At 36.6% G+C, this 27,492-nt stretch overlaps 3 protein-coding genes, 1 long non-coding RNA gene and 3 other non-coding genes across 7 annotated transcripts in view; 3 read left to right on the top strand and 4 right to left on the bottom strand.

Annotated features, from left to right (window-relative positions):
- LOC126924195 (astakine-like) overlaps positions 1-27,492 on the bottom strand; it is a 303,996-nt gene that overhangs the window by 9,929 nt on the left and 266,575 nt on the right. The gene's annotated exons all lie outside the window — the stretch shown is intronic.
- LOC126924204 (uncharacterized) lies at positions 211-1,217 on the top strand. Its single transcript, XR_007713446.1, has 2 exons — positions 211-617; positions 735-1,217. It is a non-coding gene; the product is annotated as an uncharacterized LOC126924204 (long non-coding RNA).
- Positions 1,783-1,854, bottom strand: Trnaw-cca (transfer RNA tryptophan (anticodon CCA)). The gene has a single exon. It is a non-coding gene; the product is annotated as a tRNA-Trp (tRNA).
- On the bottom strand, positions 8,958-9,039 carry Trnal-aag (transfer RNA leucine (anticodon AAG)). Its single transcript has one exon. It is a non-coding gene; the product is annotated as a tRNA-Leu (tRNA).
- LOC126924191 (muscle-specific protein 20-like) lies at positions 9,839-27,450 on the top strand. Its single transcript, XM_050738434.1, has 5 exons — positions 9,839-10,004; positions 18,901-18,982; positions 25,098-25,227; positions 26,743-26,863; positions 26,953-27,450. Exons 1-5 carry the CDS (start codon positions 9,981-9,983, stop codon positions 27,142-27,144), a joined length of 549 nt encoding a protein of 182 aa, XP_050594391.1. The 5' UTR covers positions 9,839-9,980; the 3' UTR covers positions 27,145-27,450.
- LOC126924192 (myophilin) lies at positions 11,859-16,068 on the bottom strand. Its single transcript, XM_050738435.1, has 4 exons — positions 15,921-16,068; positions 13,391-13,590; positions 13,013-13,133; positions 11,859-12,926 (listed from the first exon to the last, which is right to left on the bottom strand). Exons 1-4 carry the CDS (start codon positions 15,924-15,926, stop codon positions 12,744-12,746), a joined length of 510 nt encoding a protein of 169 aa, XP_050594392.1. The 5' UTR covers positions 15,927-16,068; the 3' UTR covers positions 11,859-12,743.
- LOC126924635 (U4 spliceosomal RNA) lies at positions 18,333-18,473 on the top strand. The gene has a single exon (XR_007713619.1). It is a non-coding gene; the product is annotated as a U4 spliceosomal RNA (small nuclear RNA).

Here is a 27,492-nt window from a genome sequence, read left to right as displayed (position 1 = left end):
TTCTTAATAAGCACGTGGTTTGTGCTCACATCCCGCATGCAAGCCTCGAATTATCCGAGAAACATATCTACCAGGAAGCTATCATTCTCCCTACGTTGAAAAGAGTTTCGCGCGGGTTGTCTCACAAAGCCCCTCCTAGCATCAGGATATCATGCAGTGATTGCAATGTTACCGGCGCATATGCTGTTACGATATTCCGTCATACCTTGACTTTCGCCCGTGAGGAATTTTTTCAACAGGAACGCATGCAGCCAACAGTAATTTCATGACGCCACCGATAGAAGCGCTAGTGTAAGCATTGAATTGTATATGTGTATACGCAGGTTCTTATATACATATTGAAAGCTTTAACTATGTATGTAGAGGCAAATCCCCCACCAGTGTTCCGAATCACATGTTAATTTTAGGGGAAAGCGTAATAAGATTTGATCCATTCACGAATACCTGCTGGAAGTGTATTGCTACATATTACTCTTATGAAATATAACGAAGAAATGATTAAGATTTACAGAAAAATTTTGTCTGTACGTACATGCACACGTAAGAAACACATTATTAATTCCAATTTTGGGGAAAAACGGTGTCACTGTCCCGTGATTGCACTTTATATCGTTCAGGTAAGGTTAGGACATTGGCACAATGCATTATCAAGCAAAATTCTAAAGCGGTAAGATGCGTATCTACATTGGAGACATATTGGAACCACGAATTTACCAAAATTTCTAACCATACAGGGTTAACGAATCAATAAACAATGAAAAGAAGCTGTGTGACCCAATGAAGTACTGCTACGTCACAGAGGTGCTTAAGGCCCGCTCGGCTCTTCCTCAAAATTGTGTCTTTCCAATCCGCGGCTAACATAATACGCATAGAGGTATCATCCACTGCGTTTGATATCTACCGGAGATCATGCGTTCCTGTTCATGAATCGGTTAAATTGTTGATTATGTCCATTCTACCTACTAACTACAGATTTACTGGAGGATTATAAGTATGAATGTAAATAATTTAATATTCATACAACTCTACATACATGTGTAACTAATGTCCCATACGATAAGTACTTGCGTGATAAATGAACTCAAGCTGGTCTCATGGAGCGATCGCCACTGCACATAATCATGGAGCAGTAAACTATGCTATCAATAGCAAAAATAATTTATCAACTTTTACACAATTAGTTTGTACAACAATAAATGTAGTTATGTATAAAGATATTTATTGATTATTATTTTGGAAACCAAAAATCAAACTCGAGAACAGAATGCAGCGTGTAATATATGGAAAGAGGAAACGGGTTAGTCACGCTAAAGTAGCTTCCTCGACTAACATGTTAGCCTAATCTTAGGAGGGGCTAAATGAGACAGCCCGCGCGAATGTCGCTCAACTGTACGAGAGAGGAGAAAGGTGATTCATTCATGTTATCCTAATATTTCACGTCTTGTGTGCGGGATGTGAGCACGCACCGCATTTTGATGTAAAGAAAATGCGTAAGTACTTACATATACGTTATGAAATTCATATAAAAAGTAGTACACGTATATAATTCTAATTTAATAGAGCAAAATTGTCCAAAGAACATAAAAATGGAGTATGAATGGAAATTTTTAAGGAATTTTATTGTAACCAAAAATTTCATTTTATTTCTACGAATAGTTGTTTTATGAGGATTCTAATATATTAATATAACTGTGCGCCTACTTTTTAAATATTTCAAGTAAATTGTTGAAAAGTAGATAAATTTATATTTAAATTCAAAAAAAGAAAAGATAAACAATTTATTGACCCCGACGTGATTTGAACACGCAACCTTCTGATCTGGAGTCAGACGCGCTACCGTTGCGCCACGGAGTCTTTGCTTTGCCTCCCTTTTATTTACTAAAATAACAAGTAAAATATGTATATAACAAAGATCAACATTTTTTTGTATTATATCAAAATTTTTCATGTTGCTAGGCAAAAAATTTTTCATATATAAACGATTTTACAAAGATTTTTACTATTCAAGTAAACAGAGAATTCGGAAGAGATATAGTTTCAAATCTTAAACACACTCCTGCTCGTGCAGCCGAGGAGGACGGACGTGTCTAGACGGTCGTCCTCTCCAGGTATAAGTGAATAGGGAAAAAATGCTTCAAAGTAATAGTGCTGCAAAGTGATAGTGAGGAGGAAATAAAATAGTAATGCAGATACCAACAATAAACATAGCAACAAAGGGAGAAACATATTATATAAAAAACAAACAAATTAACATGGAGACAGAAGAAACAAAAGAGCAGCGGGGACAGGAAGAGAGCAATTCAGATTATGAAAGATACTATCAGGACGAAAGCTGGAAGCTAGCGAAGGCTAGCAAAAAACGCAAAACAACTCCAGACATAAGTGCCGTAGGAAACCCAGCTACAGAAAAGCAGCGATGGCTGCAAGAATTACCATTAAGCAACTCCTTCAGCTCACTAACGGAAGAAACAGACGCTGACCCCACAAATAAAACCACAATCCAAACAAATCATATTACAAAACCACCACCAATTTTTGTTGAGGCCCAAATAATAGACCCGCTCATCGATCTACTAAATAATTTAGACGAGAAAAACAACTACACAATAAAGCAAACAAAACTGGAACAAGTAAAAATTCAAACAAACACCCCAGAAACATTTAGGAAAGTTATAAAAGCATTAAAAGAAAAAAAAAAATGCTATTTACCACACGTATCAGCTAAAAACTGAAAGGAGCTATAAAATCGTCATAAGAGGATTGCATCCTAAAACGAACATACATAGACTAAGCGATGAGTTAGCAAAAATTGGTCATCAAAGAACAATAAACAATATAACAAGATTCGACACAAAGCAACCATTACCACTATTCTTAATAGAACTGGAACCCAGAAACAACAACAAGGAAATATATGATATCAAACAAATACTAAACACAATAGTAACAGTGGAACCACCACGACACAAAAAAGATATACCTCAATGCATGCGGTGTCAACAATACGGACACACTAAAAATTATTGCAACAGAAGCCCAGCTTGCGTCAAGTGCGCAAAAAACCACTTAACTATACACTGCCCATATTCTGGAAAAATAGAAGAAGTTAAATGCTATAACTGTAACGGAAACCACCCAGCCAGCTATAAAGGATGTGAAGTCAGGAAACAATTACAACGTAAACTGTTCCCGCCCCTACGAAGCAGGACAATCACTAACACACAAGCCCAACAGGACAGCACAAAACCCGAAATAATACCAAATACAGAGCAAGCAACAAACACCAAACCCATCAGCACCAACACCATTGGTGGTCTAAGCTACGCTCAAGTAACCAGCCAATCGACACATACAGACAACCAATACCACAGCAATAGTAACAATGACACTGCAGAAATCAAAGAACTGCTCAAACAATCCATAAAACGAAATGCTAACCAGAATGATAAGCGAACAAAACGCAGTACTCAGACAGCAAACCCAACAAATCACAGTCATGCTACAACTAATTACAAACGTGCTAAGCAAAAAATAAAAACGGACACTCTAAAAATAGCAGCCTGGAACTCAAACGGCCTACAACGACGGGCCCTCGAAATTAAAACATTCATATACAATAACAATATAGACATACTACTTGTCTCAGAAACACACTTCACTACAAAAAGCTACATGAAAATACCATACTACACCATATATGATACCAAACACCCCTCAGGAAAAGCTCACGGAGGGACAGCAGTGATAGTCAGAAACGATATCAAACATTATCTACACAGCCAAGTTAACAAAGAATATTTACAAGCAACCACCGTTACAGTTCAAACTAGCAGCAACTACTTCCAGTTGTCAGCAGTATATGTGCCTCCGCGACACAAAATAACATCACAAATGTGGGAAGAATACTTCCAGGACCTAGGGGACAAGTACATCGCAGCGGGAGACTACAACTCAAAGCACACGCTATGGGGGTCAAGAAACATTACACCTCGAGGCAGAACATTGGAAAAATACATTAGAAATAATAACCTCATATTATCCACAGGAACACCGACACATTGTCCGACTGACCTGAACAAAAAACCAGATCTTCTGGACTTTGCAGTTACAAGGGGACTAAACACAAATAAACTAAAAATAACACCCAACCTCGAGCTCAGCTCCGATCATACACCCATAATAATTGAATACAGAAACAAAACAATACACTATAGCAAACCAAAAACACTATGCAATAAAACCACCAAATGGCAAACTTTCAAAGAAATAATAGAAAGCAAAATAAACTGCAACATCCCGTTGAAAACTCCTGAACACATAGAACAGGCAGTAGCAACATTGACAGCAACTATTCAAGAAGCAGCAAGGACAACCACTACACCGAAATCAACCAGCAGACAAACAATAACAATCCCGCAAGAAATACTCGACAAAATTAGAGAAAAAAGAAAAGCAAAAGCAAAATGGCAAAAATACAGAACTCGAGAAAACAAAAAACACTTAAACAAACTTGCAAAGGAAATAAAAAACAAAATAAAGGAGCACAACAATAACGAATTCGCAAAGTTCATAGGGACACTCTCCACACACGAGAACACCAACTACTCACTATGGAAAGCCACGAAAAAAATAAGGAAGCCAATAATACCCGTCCCAGCAATCAGAAAAGCAGATAACACATGGGCAAGAAGCAACGAAGAACAAGCTGAAGAATTCTCCAACCACCTCTGCAACACATTCACACCACACATTATCAACAACAGCTACCTCAAAAGTCATACGGAGGAGGATCCACAAACCACTATTATCACAACCGACAAGGAATACACCATACCTAAAACATCAGCACAAGAAATTAGAAACATAATTGATAAAACAAAAAACAACAAAGCACCAGGAATCGACCTAATCAATGGTAAAATCTTGAAAAACCTTCCGCCAAAAGCAATAAGACTAATGACAATAATATTCAATGCAATTCTAAGAATTCAATACTTCCCCAAACCATGGAAATTAGCACAGATCAAAATGTTACATAAACCAGGCAAAGACCCGCACCAAACTGCATCTTACAGACCAATATCACTGCTTCCAGTATTTTCCAAAATACCGGAAAAAATAATATATTGCCGGATAAAAACAATAATAGAGACAAAAAAACTAATACCGGATCACCAATTTGGTTTCAGAAACAAACACTCCACGATAGAGCAAATGCACAGGCTTATAAACAAAATAATAGTAGCACTAGAAAACAAGGAATACTGCACAGCCCTCTTTATAGACATAGAGAAAGCATTCGATAAAATTAACCATGAAAGTCTACTACAAATAATTAGGAAACAATTCGCGGAGCAAATACACCTGAGGTGATGTGCGTGATAGGTATAGAAGAATCACTCGGTATTGTTAAACAATAACTGTTTATTTGCTTGTGTCCGTGGTATACACTAGCGTGCCGAAAGCCCGGTACAATTATCAGTTCAAGATTACAAGTTCAAGCTCGGCGCGATACTTTACGCGGTGGTTCAAGTCGAGACGATTGCACAAATGTCGAGGAATTCAGATTCGCTATTACGTACGACTGCGGACGAACAATTCAGATAGGCGTCTTCCAACTTGCCTCGCGACTCGCCATAGAACAGAATGAATTTGTGTCGCGATGATGCTCCTTAGGAAAACTGTGTTTGGGTGTGTCTAAGGATACGGGATCATCGGATTCGTTGAGAAAAGTGTTAGTTCAGAGAGTGAGGGAAATGGACGTCGTTGTTAATTGGCTAAATCGTGAGTTGGTTGTTGGAAAGGGATGACAACTGCCCTTGAGAGAAAGTTGCTAGCGAGGAGCGTCGTACGTGAGGAAAAGCAGATTTCCCGTAGTGGGTGGTATGTGTAGGGACTATTGAGACAAAGACTATTTGTTCCTTTAGAGAATCTTAGCTGCATGAATCCTAAGATTTATAGCGGATCCTTAGGCTCGCTGTAAATATTCGGAGAGAGTGCATCGACATCTGGCAATCATCTGTTCGAAAGGTAGAGTCCTTGTGTAGCGAGGCACGAGACAGAAACCGTTGGGAAGTTTGCTGTCGAGTGCCGCTACACACCAATTAATAAAATCCCACCTAAGCAGCAGAACCTTCGTAATAAAAATCAAGGACACATATTCTCAAGTTAAAGACATCAAGGCCGGGGTACCACAAGGAAGCGTCCTAGGCCCAATACTATACACATTATACACGGCGAACATACCAACAACTACCAACAGCACAGTATTGACATTCGCGGACGACACAGCTATATTAGTCAGGCATACTAACCCAGAAACGGCAGTCAAAATACTACAAGAACATATCATAAAAACAGAAAATTGGCTACAAGAAAAACAAATAAAAGCAAACCCCAATAAATGCAACCATATTACATTCACGCTACGAAAAAAGATACCACCAAACATCCTATTGAACGGCACGCATATAACGCAAACAAAGCATGTCAAATACCTAGGACTCCACTTAGATCAAAAACTCACCTGGAAACTACACATCAAATCAATAGTAGAAAAAATACAGAAAACAAGGAGACAAATGCATTGGCTAACAAGCCGAAAATCCAAACTAAGCATAGAAAATAAATTAAAAATATATAAAACGATCATAAAACCAATCTGGACGTACGGAATACCATTATGGGGGACGGCAGCAATGAGCCATATAAACAAAATAGAGGTAATACAGGCTAAAATCCTTAGAACAATAGTAAACAGACCTTGGTACGTCAGAAACGAAGATATACGGAGGGACCTGGGAATCCCAACGGTCAAAGAAGAAATTAGTAGATACTCAGAAAAATACAAATCAAGAATAGCAACACACCCAAACCGGCTAGCTGCGGAAACGTACAAATCCATAAACATGGACAGAAGACTAAAAAGGAAGCACCCAGCAGACCTTATAAAGGACATAACCTAGCAAACACGAGGATGGTACCCCGCTGGAGGTAGCCACCAACATGCTAATTTAACTGTTAAAAAATTCCACCAAATGTCCAAATTGGACAAATTATGAATTTCAATAAATAAATAAAAAAAAAAAAAAAAAAAAAATCGAGATCAGTTTAGCTTGGCGCTATTCAGCTGTGGAACACTTTTATTACAGATGAATATGGACTACGTGTGACCTGTGAAAGTGCAAGTGAGGATGAGTTTGCCTAAAAAAATTGTTAACAAACAGAATAACCATTAATATCACAATCTTGTATATTTACTTTGAACATATCAAATAAGTTAAGTGTTTAAGATTTTTTTTTTTTTTATTTATTTATTGAAATTCACAATTTGTCCAATTTGAACATTTGGTGGAATTTTTTAACAGTTAAATTAGGAGGTTGTCACCGTCCAGCTTTCTTCCTGGTGTATTGGTATGTTTTCCTCCCCGTCGGATTGTGTTGTTTCCATAATATCGTCTTTTTGCTCTACATATGTAGAGTCTGTAGCTTTATTTATGAAATATGTTTCTCCTGAATTAACTATTTTTATTGGTGGAATCTGCATGATTCCACGTTTTGTCGATGGGCGTTTACTTTGTCCCTTTCTCTTCCCTCTTGCCGCACTTTCACTGGAGCACTGTTTCGCACGTCCGTTTAGGTCGCCTGCCCAGGCGGAACTGAACTGATCTCGATGACTATTAAAATTAACTGTTGCTCGAGTGATCTTTAATTAACTTCAACATAAATAATTAAATTATGTTATAAAATTTGGTAAATCCCTATTTATCTAATTACACAGAGAAAATTTTTTGTACATTTTTCTTGATTATACTTGGCATTAATATATTGTTCGGAATTTTGAATGTTTCATTTATGGCTCGTACGGTCCCTATCTCTTCTTTAGAAAATTCCGAATTACATCCCTAGCTGTAAACTTAATGACTCTGAGGTCAGGTAACAAATTCCTGAAAAAACCCGAGTCGGGAAGGCACGAAGGGCAGACAAAACCCAACGGCTGGTAGGGAGAATCAGCAACGTAGGAGGACAGTTCCTACCACAAGATCCTACCACCGCCGTGTTCATAACATCACACGTTACTTTTATACAAGTGCAAATACAGTTCTAGATTAATCTAACACTCGATCTATTAAACCTCCTCCACCTTGAGCGTTAATTCATTCGAGGTACGCGATATTGACCGATCGGTTTGACCTGACCGGTTGTTCTTTAGTCAAGGATTCGCAACATATATTAACATTGACGTAATACGTGTTTTATAGCGAAATTTGATTTATTGGTGTAGATTTTTGAATAACATAGTCTTTTATATATACAATTACTGTGAGAGTCATTAGAATATTAGTTCTTAATAAATGATGTCTTAGTTAATAAATATTTCAGTAAGAAACAGCCTTACAAAATGTTAAACAATATATAATGCAATAATTAAATATAATAAAAATATGTGAGGGCTGTCATTTTTAGGAAAAGTACAGAGGGTTTATGTATACAGCTTCTGTTAAATTATATTCTACGTGCATAAATACAACAAATGGTATTGAAGCTTTTGTATCTATTCATTGGGTGTGGCTTGTGGTGGCATCTTCAGAATGAAACATTTATTAGGCTATCATATTATTCAGAAGCATTGTCACATCCTAGTCACATCGGTAAAATAGACTCCGTATGACATAAAAGATAAGCGGCCATCTTTCTATCTGGAGTAAGAAAGTACATGAGAGAAATCATAGGTGTCGCTGACTGTGATGAAGAGGAGATAACCTCCTTCTAATACATACTTTCCTAATAGGTGTGAACCACGGCGCCGCGTGCCGACGCAACCCATTGGACCTTCAAGGGAGTTGCTACCACCGTTTTCTTCATTAATTACGCGTTGTTGATTTATGAAGGTTGGTCGAAATACAATCCACGAACTTATCACATGTTAAAGTATTACAAAAGAAGGCAAAAATAAATGGCAGCGGTGGGATTCGAACCCACGCCTCCGAAGAGACTGGTGCCTTAAACCAGCGCCTTAGACCGCTCGGCCACGCTACCAGTGATGACTACACTTCTCACGTAGATACCATAAACAGTCTTAATAACCTTCTTAAAACAAAGTCATGTTTTATATACAATACAAGTTATTGTCATGTTTCCGTGGCTGATCTTCATTCGGCCCTCTAAATCTGTTAATTTTTGTTATAACACATGACAGTCTTTAACAAGAAGAATTCATGAATACTAATTCTAAGGAGATCATTATTTTAAAGGTTATACGTGCCTTACTTTTTACTTTTAAATTACTTTTAAAGTTGGCGTATATTATACAATTAACTTAGACATGTATATACATATATACATGTTTTATGATTTATATGCATCGTTTGGAGTTCGATTAACAGAATGGATTTTGGTTTGGGTTAGGTTTAATTTATATTATAATATATTGTAGTATCCAAATAAATTATGCGTGAACTTTATATGCTTCTAAAATAATGATCTTCGTGTTTTAAAACTGGAATTTGTCCACTCTATCTGTCAAAAACTATCATATGAGAAAGAAATAGGTTACAAAATTGATGTGACACAAATCAAACTTCGACCTTTCTCATTATTTGTTTAATGATCAATTATCATTGCTTACAGAGATGTATGAAAAGTATCTCCAAAGGGAAGTATTTCTATGGAGAATTAGAAAAGTCTGTTAAATTGCTTTCAGTTAGTAGAAATATCATGTTCACGTGATTCTTTTAAGAATGCTTTCCAAAAGATAGCAGCGGAGGTGCTCGCGGGTAAACTAGGGTGGGTGGTGAGTAAGTGGTCCATATATAGAAGCGCCCCCACATTTACCAACACGAGCGCACACCTGTCACGCATATATATGCAGTACGAGGGCCGAGGCGCACACTTTTTGAGCTTGAGTTGCTTAAGCTCTGCCGGCTTCACGTTTCTACGTTTTGAGTATTGCAAAATAACAGCTACAATCAGCGTTCATCATGCCTGGACGTCCGCTTTGGCAGGTAAATTGCGTTTGAAAAAATTTTAATTTTTACCTACTGATATTGTCGCGCATTTAACATATTTATATAGATTCGCGCCATTCAAGTATGGACGTTACGGAGTTGCTCGCGTCAGTTGGTATAACCTGTAAATTGCAGTCCACATTAGGCTATTGATTTTTAATGATCAAGTGATTTGATATCTTATGTTGTAAAAGTTCTCAAAGTATCCTTCTTTTAATTGCATATTCTCCATATTAACCTGCATTTCAAAATCACTGTATATGCTGCGCCATGCAATAATGCGATTCATAGTGTTTGTTCAATATCATATATTTGTTTACACCATGAATTATAATTGCAAGACATTATAGATCAATAGATAACAAAAACAATTTTTTTAGAAAAATGGAATATTATTGATAGATGATCTTGACAGACGTAGGAGAAATATTGACTGCTTTATATATTGAAAATCCATCTATTTCAAACGTCTGACTCAGGATACATTTTTGCAATACTTTTTCCAAATTTTCGTTGAAGTGCTTCTAATTCTGTACAGGTTATAAACTATGAATCATTCGATGCACCGTCATCTACACTAATTTAATTTACATTTGACTCATATCTTTTTCATGTAAACGAGATTACATTTCCACGTTATATCATTCGTTTTAAATAAAACAAATTTTGGATATCTAGAAAATTTTTCATAGGATTTTTTAATAATTAGACGATATAGAATATTTCGTATGATATCGTAGCGTGAAATATAAATGTTTGGTATGTTAATGCGATATCATAACACGAGACCAGTGTTGGCTGTCTGCTGGTATACCGCGGACTTCCAAAAATAACGTAAAGACTTGCCAAGCTAAACGAAAGTTTCAATCGAGTCCTACGGTATGGTCATATTAAAAGGAGGAAAAAGTAAAAGAAAGAAAAATTTGTGTCATGACGACGACATCAAGTATGGTGCAAACTTTATTTACAAACAAGTCGTGAATATTCTAGCATCTGATCTGAAATTAATTTCATGTTTAAGTTGCTTAAAACCAAACGGATTCAAATGATTTTCACCAAAAGATTTCTGGAAAGTCGAATGATTTTCCAAATTAAATAACAGTTTCAGTAGTCAGAATAAATTATCTGTTTTTAAAAATTAAGAACAGGAATAATCAACATTTATCCTTAAAGACTATTACAGATGAAAGTTCACCGCAACATATTTTTTCTAAATTAAAAGATTAATACAGTTAACAAAGTGGAATCATATACGTTTTGTTACTGTCTAATACTAAATGAGAAATAAAAAAAATTATTGTTTGCACAGGATATAAATAATAATATTCGATAATATTGTTAAAGGACGATAATACTAAAACAAATTTCGATTAGGATGAAATGATTAAAATTCATGACAGGTAAATACAGAATGCACATAATATACACACACATATGTACACAAATATATAAAATATAAAAAATAAGTACCTACTAATAAGAAAATTTCATTAGAATGAAATTTGAAACTGCTACCAGTAATAATAGTAATACTGCTTCCATAATATTTAGTAAGTGAAATAAATTTTTATTTAGGACTCGTTTCTTTAGTTGCATAAACATTCGCAATCGACTTTACCACCATATGTCATATTTCAGGACACACTCACTATTGTTTTATTATTTGTGCTAACGTTTGCCAAGAACTTGACATCAGTAGAATTTTCAATATACCTCGACCATTCTGCTTTTAACATTTTAGAGAAAATAGTAATAATTGATGGTCAAAATGTTCCATTCTCGTAATTGATTTAAGGTACATGTTTCTTAATAATTCTGACTACAGATGTCAGCAATGTACAATAATACAGATAATAGAAAATAGCAGCGTTGCCTTTTTATTTTGTACATTTGTTATTTATACATTATTAATTTGTACATTATGTTAGCAAATTGTGCGAGGACAATTACAAATCTTAGAAAAGACATTAGACTATTCGTTCGAATTGATAAAATAATCTTTGACGTAGAGGTTCGGATAAAATCTTACATTTACATGTTAAAATAACTAGGAAGTCCTGCTTGTAATATATATAAATCTTTCCCGTGTTACGCGATATGATATAATTGATGAGCTTTTGTCGGCATTCTATATCATGCTTTCTGTTTTCTTTAATAAATTCTCGTGAAAGATAGATTGATATTCGATGTGTTAAGAAATGTATTTTTGACATTTTATTTATATAGGTAGTTATATGTTTGTCGTGTCATGTATAGTGTAGGTGTAGGTGTCATTATCTTACAAAATTGTTTATTGTTTTCGTGTGTATGCTAGGTGTGTAGGTAAACTGTTTGTGAATGTAACGTGTGTACGTAATACGTTATGTGTGATTATAACGTAACGTGTAGTGTATTTAAGTGTTTGCTTTTGACTAATAGTTATGGTTTATCGACAGGATTTCGCATTTACGTATACAAGAGTACAACGACGTTTCAATATCATATCCTAGGGAAAAAAGGTCACTACATTATCGCAGTGTATCTAGGATATATTTTCGCAGACATTCGATGAGAAAGCAATTTTATAGCTTGGTCGAATTCAGCGTCATAGACTCGTGACTAGAATACTTCGAATTGGTCGATAGTTGCGTTCTTTGAGTACTTCGAAATCGACAATTTGGTAGAAGATCTTTAGTATATTATTATTTAGATCTAGATAAAGTTTCGATGTCACGTGTTTTACGTGTTGTAGAATGTTTACATGTGTCGAGTGTTGCCGAATCCACCGTGACCAGCTTGACTGGCTCCTTTGTTGTAACCCATCTGCAAATTGAGCTGACCCTCGCTGGCTCGAAGTTGGTCTTCCGTGAATATTCTCTTATTTTCTTCAGCCATTTTTGGTCCTAGACGCGGTCCATTATATTCCGGATGCTTCTGCGTCTGTGTAGAAGAAAGAGATACATACGACAAGTCTGTTAATTCTTTCTTTAAACTTCAAAATCTCTGCTTAATTTTAAGATACGTACAATTCTTCCAAGGGCATAGAGACATAATGTAACTTGTGGGATATTGCGTCTTTCGAAGAGGTCAGCTGTCTGAAAGATTTCTTCTTGTGGGACACCGTATTCTTTAATGGCTGCTTGAAATCTGCCCGGAAAAGAATCCACAACAGTATCAACTGATTACAAATTGATAAAACGAAATTGTATCTAGACTAAAGTACAATTGAAGAGGCTTTTTGGAAAAAGGAATATATAGAGACAACCATAGGATAAAACGATGAGTAAATTTCATGAGTAAATTTGGAAGGTCTGTCGCAATTCTAGTTTCTTAGAATTAGCAACGTTTTAACTGATAATTATAATATCTCTTAAAGAAACTTTGTTTTTATATTTATAAAATACCTTTGAACGTTTTCCATAAGCTGGAAGTTGGTTCCCTTAGCCTGAATCTTCTTCACCGAGCCAGGCGCCAATTTATTGATAAGCTTGCACAGGATGACCCCATCTTTGAGAATATCCTCGTAGTTTCCAGGTGGAAGTTTTTCTCCTAAAACAGCTTCGATCCAGACCATAACTTCAGTCTCTTGTTCCTTGTTTCGGGCCTAGAAACCGGAAGTTTTTCCGTCAATTGCATGATGCGGAATTAAAATCGTAGGATGGTGGATGGTACAACACTCGATGTCGTCTCGAGAGTCAGGGATGGTCCAGTAAAGTGTTGCCGGGGAATTTAAAAATGTCAGGAACGAAAATAGACCGCGACGGTATTATGTTACCGCGGCCGTAAAACGAACGTCGAAAATAAAATACGACGACCGATCTGTTGGCTTTTATTAAAACTGGCAAGAAGCAACAACGTTTCCGCCACCTGTTTCCGTGCCGTGTGAATCCAGTTTTACTGATTTCTAATAAAATCGTCGATAAGACGAAATTATGCTTCTGGCATCCTGACAATTCTTTCACCTCCGTGAGTCCCTTCTCACGGCGTCTGTATCGATGAAACACGTCTTTTATTTTTTAGGGTAGGGCTTCCCAAACTTTTATGAACCGAGAGACCCATTTTCGCGACCTAGTCGAAGGTTATACGAGATGTAACTGCTGTCGACAATTGATCGATAAACAATTCATAGATTTTAGTCGAGAGAAACAGGGTGACTAGAAAATAGTAGTTCTGTGACCTTTAACTGTGATCTTTAACTGAGTCAACTTGGAATTTTTCGACGAGTAAAACTCTCCCAATGAACATGTAAACTATTCTCATATTTTAATTTTTATCGCGACTGGATCGTTGAATAATTACTTTCCATCGCAAAGGTAATTCTATTTCATTCGACATCTTTCTCCTTTGAATCGACTTACAAATGGGCGAATGCCGACAATCAACACGTAATATATTTCGAACGTGTTGCCTCGTAGTAAATACAAGTAATTTATAAAATCCTTTGGAATAATTTACAATGCTAACGAACGATTGACGTAGATGAAATCTGGCTCTATGTTCGCGATAAATTAGTATTTATAGTAACAAGAAGCTTTCTTTATCAAGTTGTTATTTTACGATTGCCGATTTATATACAGTTTTACCTCAAATATTTCAACGACTTACAAGTGGATGAATATTGAGCATCAACACGTAACATGTTTCGAATGTGTTGCTTCGTAATAAGTATAAGTAATTTATAAAATCCTTTTACGATGATTTAAAACGCCAACGAACAATTGACGTAAATGAAATCTGACTCTATGTTCGTAAACAAATTTCTAAGCTTTACTAAATTCTTACTTCACGATTTATATACAGTTTTGTCTCAAATATTTCAACGAGTGCATTATCTTATGTCTGGTTGAGAAACGTTCGTGAAAGATCAATGATATTGCCGAAGAGAAATTTTCAACATGTCTGCGAAACGTCAAGCCTTTTGAAGCAATGTATTCCTCCTCGAATGCTCTCGAGATGTATTTTAAACTATCTATTCTCAAAGGACGTGGCGTTTTCGTTCAGGTCAGATCCAACTTTCGAGGACGTTTCGTGAACGTGACACCTGGTGCAACGATTCACCAAATTAAAAGTTAAATTGATCGAATCCTCTCGAGTCTTTCTTCCAGTGATTCGGCCACCGATCGAGTCGAACGTCTGCGCTAAAGATTTTGCTTTTGGAAATTCATAAATGACATAATTTTTTTGCTAATACATTTGATATTCAGTCGTGTCAAAGGTTTGAAATGGAATTAACGAGCAAACAATGTTATGCAAATATAATAGGTGACGATGATTGGGAAATTGGCAGAGTGTTGTAATAAAGTCGACAGTTCAATCTTTTCGAAAGAAGATCTAATAGCACAATATTAATCTTGTCGCAGAAATCGATCTATTAATTTTTCGAATTGGCATTTCCTCTCGAAAATATCGTCAAGATATATTACGTAAGGATATTTATCTTAGGGTATAAATACTCCGACTCCGGATGAGACGGGGGAGGAGATGTGCGTCAAAGCCGATCAGCGGTACAAATTGCCATTTCGTAGTTACCAGTTCCATCGTGTCAATAATGCGGCCGACATTTGTTAAATAAAACTAAGAGCGAATATCCTACGTGTCTTACAAAATCCTTCTTCTTCTTCTTTTTATTTTCAATATTTGTCTTTTCTTTTGCAACTTCGAACGTTACTGCTACGTGTCAAGATTAATCCAGCAATCTGGGAAAATCGCCAAAACGAAATAGCCCAAGGTCTATCGTAATTAGGATTCTACGAATAACCACGGTTTTCGCCCGCTAACGTAGCAATAAGAAGTTATTCGTATATCAGATTTATAATCAGTATAGCTTCGCTTATCGTTAATTGGCATGGTATGATCAATGTATACGCGATTAAGCGTCCATTAATCGTTATTTTCAACGAACACTTGATTTCCGACGGGATAATGAACACGTACCGGCATCTTTCTTCTTCTTTTCTTTCCTTCGACACTGTAGACGTTGCCACGGAGACTGAGTTTTACCGTAGTTTAGGATAGCGACTTTTGAACGATGACGCTGACTAGAGACTAAGTCGGACGCCGTGCGTCGCGACGCTATATGCCGGTCTCCCCTCCGCCGTATCATTTCCCGACATTCACGAACGAATATTTTTTGGCTGAGTGCCCAGTGGGTATTCCCACACCCCCGCCCGTAACCAGATCTTGACACTGCAGCTCTATTTACAAGAAGAAACAAGAAATGTGCTTGTAACGTTCTTAGTAAACGTGCAAAATTTTTTCTATGCTATCGTGAATATTTTTTTCGGATCGCAGTTTTAGCGTGTTTCGCGATCTTTTGATTTAAATAAAATATTTATACGATTGTAAGTTATAATTTGTTTACAAAGTACGATCAACAGGTTTAATATGTAGGTTCACCGCCGATCCGATTTTCGTGATCGTATTTAAGTAAATCTAGTTCAAGTAAAGAGAAATAGGTTTAATATCAGAGTAATATCTTGTTGATTCGTCATCAGAATTAATAATAGCTTGCAATTTTCTTGCCATTGATAAAATTAAAGATTTTCTCATTTCTGATGTAATTGCGTTTCAAAACTATCGACGGTTAAATATTTACGCTACTTTAATTCTCTCTGGAAACACGTTAGTGTAACAATATTTAGTAGATGAAAGAAATTTTCGCTGAGGTTCTGTTTTTTTAGTCGTGTTCAGAAAAATTGGAATTTCCGTAAATATTCGCGATCTAGCTATAATAATTCGTCTAATGGCCTCTCCCTCAGGTTCGAAGACCGGTTTCACCATACATGATAACTGCTTCTCAATTTGCGTAAATATTCGCGATCTAGTTATAATAATTCGTCTAATGGCCTCTTTCTGAGGTTCGAAGACCGTTTCGCCATACATGATAACTGCTTCTCAATTTTGCTCGTGCACAAGAGCAGACTGCTTATTTTTGCACCTTCTTCTTCCTCTTCCTTCACCTCCTAACTTTCTTACAAACAGTCCCCCTTTGAAGCTTCACAATCCTTCGTAGCCACGAGCAACATTACGTACATCCCCAAGGCAATTAATTACAGAATTCCGAAAATACGTGACTAAGCATCGAAAATAGCATGTGCAATTTTGTGAATACGAGAGGGGATCGTCTGGAACTCGAATTAAAGCTCCGATGTCTCTAGGGAGAGGTATCTTTCAACTGTTTCGTTTTGCTTTTGACGAAAGATGTCAAAAATAGGTCACGGATCAGTTACGTTAGAAGCGGATGTACGTATCGTTGGCCGCAGCTATGATGTGTCTTTTATTGTTGAATGCTGACGTCGCAAATAAACGGGGGAAATCCGTGGACGAAGTGGAAAAGTTCGAACAAGTGGGTGTGTTTCCCAACGAACGATGGTTAGCCGATCCGTGGACGGGCGCCAGATGAAAGAAACCGATAAGCAAGACGCTCGTAATTTCTGGATGCTGGCCACTTCGAAGGGTGAGGCCACCGCCGAGTTTAGATTCCGTCAATTGACGCTGTTTCCAAGTTTATCGTAACCGTAACACTACGGAATTGCGTAGACGGCTGGAGCGAATACGTATTCGCATCTGATACATCGAGATCGAATTACGTAACAAAAATTAGATTAATCGCGTTAACGAGGAGGTTGTCCCTTTACGCAGTCGTTAGTCGATGATCGATCGATGAAGCGATCTTTTATCAGGTTGTGTATCTCATTTTCATTTGAAACGTAATTATTTTTAGCGACACAAATATCGTTGATTCTGAAATTTTACAAATTAGCTAATCGATGTTTAAATCGCTTCGTTCTACTAGGGCTTGAGAGCAACGAGTAGATAGAAAAAGTATTTACATACTTGTCCGAAGAGGAGGACTGACTGGAGTAAAACTTCATTACGTGGCGTCCTTCCACGTGTACTTAACGTATCACCTCTTACTTTCCTGTTTTCCTACGATAATGCATTTCCAGCAAATACTTAATGCATCTCTACTTGCATTCAATTGTAAATGTTGTTCACATGTAGGTGGTATCTAAAAGAAAACTGAATTCTCAGAAAGCATCGCTTTCTAGACGATTCGTGGATTTATTTGACGGACATTTGCAATAGTAGTATATTATAAAAAGCACTTTTATTAATTTCTTAACGTTTAACACATTTTTATTTATTTTATATGATTTTAATACGTTTATTTAATTATATCTCATTTTTAAAATAGTTTACTTTACTTTGTACCAGTTTGTACCTACGCGCACTCGATGCGTTAATGCGTCGACTTGCCACTAGGTGGTGTTGAAGAAGAAAGGATTCTCACTGTCGAAAGATGACGCGAGTGTTATTAGTAGGACTGTGGAACATAGTATCGTTAGCTTTGCGCAGTGGCGATATCGTAACCAATGAGGTTCTACCGAGGTGCGATTATTGCTAGTTGAAAACTTTTACCAATACCCCGCCATGACGATGTGAAATACCATCGGCTACGGCAATTTTTGAAAGTTTCTGCGGAAACTGATAATTTTTCTCAAAAAATAAGAATTTCAGAAATACGCTTAGGTGTTTTGTTTGAGACACAATTAAGTTTTCATCATTAAAGATATTGTTAGAAGGTAGAGAGCTTATTGTGTGTAACTAAAAGTAGTTTTGAGACTTTCAATTTCATTTTTAAACTTTAGCGAGAAAGTGTAGTGTTATACGCACGATCGGCTCGATATATGAACTGAACTTTATGCAGTGCTTCAAGTGTAATGACTATTACTTGAGATTTCAAGATCGAATTTAATGAATACGGCGCACATGTGTAATAGCTATTTCCAGACCTCATCTTCCACAAAAAATATTGGCCGACATTAATCACTTTCAGCAGCTATCAGCGTGCCATATGTGAAGTTTGCTGATAACATAAAAAACACGTATTAAAATAGTTCTTTGATCGTAGGTTGCTGGGAAACGAGAACCAAGCCAGGAAGCCGAGGCTCAGCAATGGATCGAGCAAGTGGTCGGTGAGAGATTTCCTTCAGGTATGATCATGAAGCTCGCAATATCTAACTTTGATTTTCAGCGATTTACGTATTATAAATGTGTAATTTGGCTGGGACAGCCATAAGTACAATTGATTAAAGTTTATCGATGATACTACTACTCCTTTGATACACGTGCTCTCGTATATGAACTCCTGTTCTACGGAGGTGGTGCAGTTCGAAAAGCGTGTCAATATCACCACCCCCGTTCAGGACCAATGCAACGCATCCAAAAGCCAGCTGCGATCCTATAATTCCCGGGTACGAATGTCAGGCCGCGTGATGTCGCAAAGGTTAAGCTTATTGACTAGGTCAGTTATTGGTATGTGTAATGAGAGGCGACAAGTCGACGAGTAAAAGGAAAGGATAATTGGAAATTTGAGGAAAATTTAATAGAGTGAAGAAGACGGACAACTAGATATATTGTCACTTATAATAAAATTGGTACGTTTAATATTTATAAACGTAATAATTTTGATGACTTAATTAATAAATTTATTAGTTATACCTAATGTTATAGATCTAAATGTTAGTGAAAGGTCATTGGTTGTGAAAAACTGATACTGAAGCACGTAAGATCCTGAGTAGAGTGCGGAGGGTGAATGGTTGTAGGTGCTTGTTAGGGGTAGCTATATCTTCTTGCTGCCGATGTTCTCCTAATAAAACGCGCGCTTTGTTGCGTCATTCGAGTCACCCTATTGAACGAAAAGTGGGTAGCGACCCCTACATCCAACGTGTACCCCTGGTTGTTGAAATACGCCAGGCGTCGACGCAATCGCTGTGCTGAACGAACGATCGTATAACGACACAGAACAGTACTCGAATTAAGACAAACTAATATTTTTAAATGATCCTTCACGCTTCTCTATTAAAATACTATATAGCACCCTATTAAAATACTATCAAAGTTAAAAAATTATATTCTCTCAGTCGAAATTTTTATTGAGCGATTTTGATCTCTATGATAGATTTTCATGTTAGAATAAGCGGAGGGTGTTTAAACTTCAAGCATCATATAGTTAGACTTTATGTCATATTACAGACTATCCCTTGAGCGTTACGCAGTGTTAGTTCCACCCACAGCAAGCAGCAGCTCTACACGATGATGCGATCCGGGTATATGAAGCTTTTGATGTTATTGACTCATTTAAAATTGAACTTGAGCTACCGCCTCGTTCGATCGCTACCGCCCACTTTCCTATTTTTCCGATTCGCCCTTAACATCACTCACCTTCACGATGATGCGCAATTGGAATTCGATGCGTTTCAGGATCCTCGAATCTTTCCATTCTAGATGTTAGCCTGTTCCTGGAAGCTCGCGTGGCATGCTGGACACGACCTTTGTATACCAGTTTGCATACTACCAAATATTTCTTAAACAAGGGTAGGAAATTGCATTTTATTTAAATATTCGCATTCACATACAATTTCTAGAAACGTTCATGACTGTTTGAGTAAAAGATACTGAATATTTAAATGACAAAATTTTTTAGAGAAACTTGATTAGTTTTTTATTTGATAAAAAAAAAATTGAGAATTAATTAGTGAAAGATGGGATTGAAAAATATTAAAATGATGACAAAAGTAGTTTCTTTATAAGATTAGAAATATTTACATGAGTGAGAATGAAGTGTTCTGCTGTTAATACCGTAGGAAGGAAAAAACTCCGCTGAGAAAATCGTCAAACGGTCTTTAGCAATCTTTTGCCGACGACACGTATTGATTTAGCGTCATCTGTTCATCATGTTACGTCGTAAGGACGCCAACGTATCAGGACCGCATACGAGAGTCCGGATAGTCAAGTGAAATATCGCATTATGTCATTTCTTGTTTCCTCTTTCTTGCACACCTTCCGGTTTGCTTCTCATGAAATGAATTACATTAAGAATTCATCCAACTAAGTTTTTCTTGTTTCGACTGATTTATTAAAACAAAATGTCAAATATCATACTTATCAATTTACACAAAGTACATATCTAACACCGTGTTATTCATTCTCCGTACGTACTTTAATTACAATTTTTGTAATATTCATATTTTTTTAAACAATTTATTCTACACATAAATGATCTTCGCCAAAATTTATTAAACAAATTACAGCGCAATTAATTTTCTGTTTTAATTGCAGAAATTTTATGATATCGCATTATGCTATTGTGAACGCTCCTTAAAGCTCGTCAGGAAGAAGGGTTACGAGTTACGAGGGAGGCAAGTGTCAGTCATCTGTTCGTCACGGTGGCACAACTAGCTTGCTTGCACCAGGGTACTAGCAGACGTTTGAGGGATTTATGGCTTGCCCGCCTCGTTGACGTCAACGTCGACGTATCGATCCTTGTGCACTTTGAACCCTAAGCTTTTCACAGTTCACAGTCTTCTCCTCTCCTTCTCGAGGAGTAGTTTCAGGTGATAGAATGTCGATATGTCGAACTGCCCGTCACGAAACGTTGCGTGACGTCACGAAAGCTTGCAGTTACTAGGGTAGCAAAGAGGGTCAGTAGATGAATTTATGGCTTTCTTGCCGACGAAGGGCAGCACCTATTATTCGCATAGACTTCGATGTGTTCGTTTGAAGAATAAGGGCATTTCCTTCGGAAGAAATCGCGTATTGGATATTCGTACGATCGAAAGGTTCTGGAGATATGTCAGCGGATGCCAGTTGTCCATCAAAAGATCGTCAATGACGTCATTCTGAGAAGAGCTTATCAGGATTACAGCCCGAGGGTAGATTTACGACCGAAAGCAACAAGTTGTTGCCTCGGGTCGTGTTTCATTTGGGATGCCCGTAAAGGGTGTGTTCTTTGTTTTTATTAATCCTATAATTTCATGTAAATTCCTTGTTGCTTAATATAGGTTGCTTAAAATAGGACAGATTTACAGGGACATACAAAATTATAATATATTTACACATTTAAAAATGAAATTTTATTTTAAATATCATTTCTATCGCATATTTTTTAATTTCTATTTTTCATTGGTGTTGTTTAAATTTTAAGAGTTTAATTATGGAACAGAGTGTTGGTTTATTAACAAACAAGTGCGTTATATGAAAAGAAATTGTTGATATAGTCTTAGTTTGACAAAAGTGAAGGGAAATTGGATTCTCTTTGCATGTGAGAGGACTCGTTCCCGCGGGACCTGTTGCTTGCCAGTGGTCGTAAATTCAAGCCGAGGATGTTGTCCTGATGAAAACCGTGTGTTTGACGTCTTTATGACATGAAACTGACGTGAAATCGATACTAAGGCACGCAAACGTATTTGTCGAAGTTAGGGTGAACCATTCCGTCTCAAGATTTCTTTTCTTCATATCGTTGTACTACATAATGTTATATACTTTCCCACTCTAAAAAATTATTTGTTTAATCTATAATTTTTTCTGTACATGCTAATAAAGATATTTATTAAAAAAAAATACATACTAAGATATGCGTTCTTTGCACTTTATTATTTAAATATTACTGTTTCAATCACATGGGTTTTATCCACCTGTTTGATATACGCAATAATATATTCTTGCACAGAATTACGGATAAAAGACATGTGTACAATGTGTATTTGTAAAGGAAACAGGCCTCGAGCAATTTATCGATTTCACATCAAATTGTCGAGACATGACGACTATGACGTGTCACCGTAACAGGATAGTATCGAGGGTAGTAATAGTTTCCAATTCACCAATACATATTATTGCGACTCAATATTTTTTTGACGCATAGTGTCGAGTATGAAAGAAGAGAGCAGTAAGACACGCAACGTCTGAAAAATATCAGGTCAGCATCACGTTACTATGTTTATTCGAGCATGAAAGAAAGCAGCGAAGAATCGTAAGGAGCAAGTCGGTTCAGATCTGGAAGGCGTCCTATCGATTTTCTGTCATCTTCTTGCGTTTACGACATCTCATTGTGTTTCGATGCTACCAGGAATGTATACCATGTCATGCTTGTTTACTCCATATGCCCGCGTTGATCCAGAGGTGGATGCTGGAAGCTGTAGCCTCCGGCCTGTTGCCTGGATATTATGGAAAAGCAACTGGTTCGCTCGATTCGCTTGACATGCGTAGCTGAGTCACGTACACCAGTATCGCTCCCTGTCATATAATTATTTCTGTAAAGAACAAGTTTCTTTTATATTTTTCAAGACAGAAATATTACTTTCATTTCCTTCAAAGAAATTATTTAATAAGTTAATTAGTTTTTTAGTGACTTTGATAATAATCGAGGCCACAGAAAATTATATATCTTTTCTTAAATAAATTAGGTCAAGTTTTTAAATGCTGGATGCAAACTGTTTATTAGAAATTTTTTCTTGCTTGATTCTAATTTTGTAACATTCATGATTGTTCTAAATAATACTTATTCTCTTAATCATATAATTGATAGTTGTCATTTTTGTTTGAAAGTTAGGAATTAATAAAGAATTACTTAAAAAATATATTAGTTGCTGTTGATCGGCTGTCGAATACTCGTCAATCGAAAATTCAAGCAGACGACCAGTTTTGTATTAGGCGAGCAGATTTTGGGGTAAGCATGTAATAGTATCCCCTCTATTGCAAAACCACGTGACATATCGTCCTTGCAGGATCAGGATAGTAGTCTTTTGAACGGTTAGTCCGTGTCTCGTTATCTAAAAATGTTTCAAAATAACTAGTGGTTTTTATAACAAATATGTAACAAATTACAAATAGATATATAGTTTCAAACAGTACGTATTTATATTGTAATATTTACTACAAAACAAGAGTTAGAAAATAAGTTCATTATCGTTATTCATGATTTTTTGTAATGGCCTATTTCAGCCTGGTACGTAGGGTTTCACAAATTATATAGTTCCATATAAAAGACACAACTGGAAAACTACTTGAAGCTTAGTATGTTTTCTTAGTAACTCTGTAACTTTCATATTCATAGATGCTGCATATATTATCCATTGGTACAACCACGCGTAACCGTAACATATCCTATAGAATGATATATTAATCGTTGAGTTGTACTTGGCTGAGAAACCCTTGATAAATCACTTACCTATTTAAACATCCATTGCTGGCATTCCTACTTCTATCTTCTTTCAAGATACCTTTTATCCAATATATAAATCATTTTGACAATTTGATGCTTTGAAAATATCTATATGTATATGATCAAATATGTAAGTAATATACGCATATAGGAAGAGCGCCAGTGTTGCGCACATCGCCGTACGTCGACCGCAGCGCTTCCGCTCATGGCTCACGTATCGATACAATTTATAAAGTCGCTCACCAGAGTGCGTGGCATGTCAATACGTTCAATATATCGAAACGTTAACCGGGAGAGGAACTTGACAATAAACGATACATGCTTGACATCGATGTTGAGCTCCTGTCGGTTGCTGGCCTCCTGGCAATTTGAGATGCAGCATGTCTTTCGAATGGCGACGGGATTGCTTCTACGCCGCGAGTCACGACGACTGCAAGACAATGATGGCGCTGATCGAGAAACACCAGAGTTGAAGAGTAGAAAAAAAGCGAGCAACGGAAGACGGAGGCGGTCTTTTCTGATCCTTCGACCGACTGACAAAAAATGCCATGCCCCCTTGGCGCACCTCTTGGCATAATGGGGCGCCATAAACGAGTGCTGGTGCACGCAGCCTCTGTTATTATTTCGCGGCAATCTCGTCCGCAGCGATGAACAGGGAGGAGGAGGATAAAACAAGAGAAACGACAGCTGTCATTCATTTGAACCGATAATAGCCCACCTGACAATGAAAATCAATGGCCGACATGGAGTGCGCATGTCGTTCGACCGCGAAACTTTCAAAGCAACGCTTTATCCCGAGGGAAGCCAGATTTATTTTTCTGCTATCCTGATGCCACTGTAGTACTTGGCATTCTTTTCATTGCTCGCTCACTAGCTCTCCTTTTTGTCACGATTTTTTTAGGATATTTAGGTCTTAGGTGAATGATTGGTTGGGTTCGATGGATTAAGGAATTGCATAATAGTTAACCTTTTAATGCCTCGTGTAACACGTACACAAATATATTTTTTATATTAAAAGATTTATAATCAAAATAAATATTATATTTATTACAGGCTCCCATTTTTGTTACGCTTATTAACACAAGGAAATGATATGTTTTTAGATGTGAGTTATGAAGATGCTTTGCGGGATGGTGTATTGCTTTGTAAACTTATGAACAAACTGCAGCCGGGACTTATCACCAAAATTAATACGTCTGGTGGTGATTATAAGATGATGGACAATCTTAATCAGTATGTATCGCAAGAAATGCTTTTATATCGCATGAATACATAATTAGTGTGTAAGTTGTAAATAACAACATTACCTGTGAATTGCGTGTAAACTGTATTATTTCATTGACGAAATATTATTATATCATTTATTGCACATACAATAATAATATTTAGTAAATACACCCCATATTATGATATCCGTGTATAAAACAAGAATGGAACAAAACGTAAATGCTTGTAGAGAAGGCAAACTCGCTAATTTTTGTTACCTACTATCAAGCTTTCTTTCATCTCATGCTTTCCTGCTATGTAGTCAAGTTTACGCAATCGACAGTGTTTTACTATGGAACGACTCTCGACTCGAATCTATCGAAGTCGAAGAGTCACGGAGTCGTTGAGATCGAGAGATCAAACGATATGCGATTATTGACTTAGAATCGTCGGCGCAACTGCCGCCAAATTTTGATCGCGTCACTGTTCCTCGTGTTATTTGAAAGCCTGATAAATAAGTATCAAGAAAGTCCTAAGTCGGGATCGTCACAATCATTTCATAAAAATAAAACAAAGAACCTTATCTTTTACCTATACTCGACATCTTACAAAATATTTTTGACGACATAACAATATATAGTTTATACTAATGATAAACGCGATTAATCAAATACACTCTGATAAGAATGCTTTGTGTTTATCATATGTAATTATATGTATATGTCATATTTCGTAGATAATTACAAAAATTGAACATTATTATCATTGGAAATTATTGTTTGAGCTGAACGAGATTATGTCCAAACAAAATGTCATTCAAGACGAAATGTATAAGGAAGGTATTTAGTAAGAGGTTTTCTGCAAAGTACAGTAACCATGTATGACATTTGCGGCATCTGACAATCTGACCGCGATATCGCGTGCGCATGTCGACAATTGGCGCGTTTTCAATGTTTAAGAGCGCTTTCCTCAGTAGTGGGGTGAACGATGCGCAGCGCGGCCACTCCGCATTACTCCCTTTTTATGCGGAAAGCAGGAGTAACGTAGAGGTTAAGAATATTTATCGTGTGCACTTCTTTCGTTCTTACATTCCTAATATCCAGAGAGTTCATTAATACTGGCCTGCCTCACGTTCTTGCGTTACGTGGCACGTTGCATCACAACCAACGAAATGGCGGCTCTTGAGCATATGTTTATTGTTTGCTATAGGGCTAAATTCATGCTTGTAATTTATGATATTTAATCAAATAGAAATATGGTTATTTTGTTTTGCATTATTAACTTCAGCATTCTAATTGTTTAACTGTAAATTTCATTGAAAATTGTTACCTATTATTGCTTGATGTACCACGGCTATTTACGGATTAAAGAGATTTCAATGATCATCGTGCATGTCTAGACCAATTATTCAAAAGTCGATTAAGCTATCCTGTTGTCCTGTTAATCAAAGACACGAGACGTATTAATTCCTAGGTATTCTGAGAAAATAGACACATACATACTTTATTCAAGCAATGTTATTATAATGTATCGTTATTTCAGATTCCAAAAGGCCTGCGTGAAATACGGAGTACCTGATGTAGACTTGTTCCAAGCAGTTGATCTTATGGAAAGAAAAAATATCGCGCAAGTGACCAACACCATTTTTGCCATTGGACGCACTGTAATAATTTTGATCAAATACGCCTATTTTCCATTATCATTAAATGTATATAATTGTAGGAAAAATAATAAAACGATATGAATTTGCAGACATATAGACATCCAGAATGGCGCGGACCATGGCTAGGACCAAGACCGGCAGAAGAGAATAAGCGGAATTTCACGGAGGAGCAACTAAGAGCTGGCGAAGGTTATATTGGTCTTCAAGCTGGTACCAATAAGGGTGCGACTCAAGCTGGTCAAAACTTTGGAGCAACAAGAAAGATTCTCCTCGGAAAATAATATTTCTACATAGTATTTCCTAATACTCTTAAGATTTCTTCAGAAATAGTTTTAAATTAATTTTAAACAGAATATTCATCGATGTCTTAGAACAGATGTCAAATTATAATTAATCGTATTAACAAAGAATTATGTTGGACTCCTTAATTTGTTGTGTACTGTAATCGATTATGGCGCATAAAAGGTGGAGATTAATTATTTGATACGAATAATTGTCATTAATAAGATTCATGGATGTAATATAAAATAACAACAATTTTTTATTGTAACATGCTAATTTAATAAATTCATCTGATTGTGTTAATACCCTGAAGTTACATATCCAACATTTTTTGCACAGTTTCGCAC

Source organism: Bombus affinis, chromosome 14 (genome assembly GCF_024516045.1).
Source record: "Bombus affinis isolate iyBomAffi1 chromosome 14, iyBomAffi1.2, whole genome shotgun sequence".
Taxonomy (NCBI): Eukaryota; Metazoa; Arthropoda; class Insecta; order Hymenoptera; family Apidae; genus Bombus; species Bombus affinis.
Note: the sequence above shows the minus strand (reverse complement) of the source record. Positions and strands in the feature narration are given on the sequence as shown.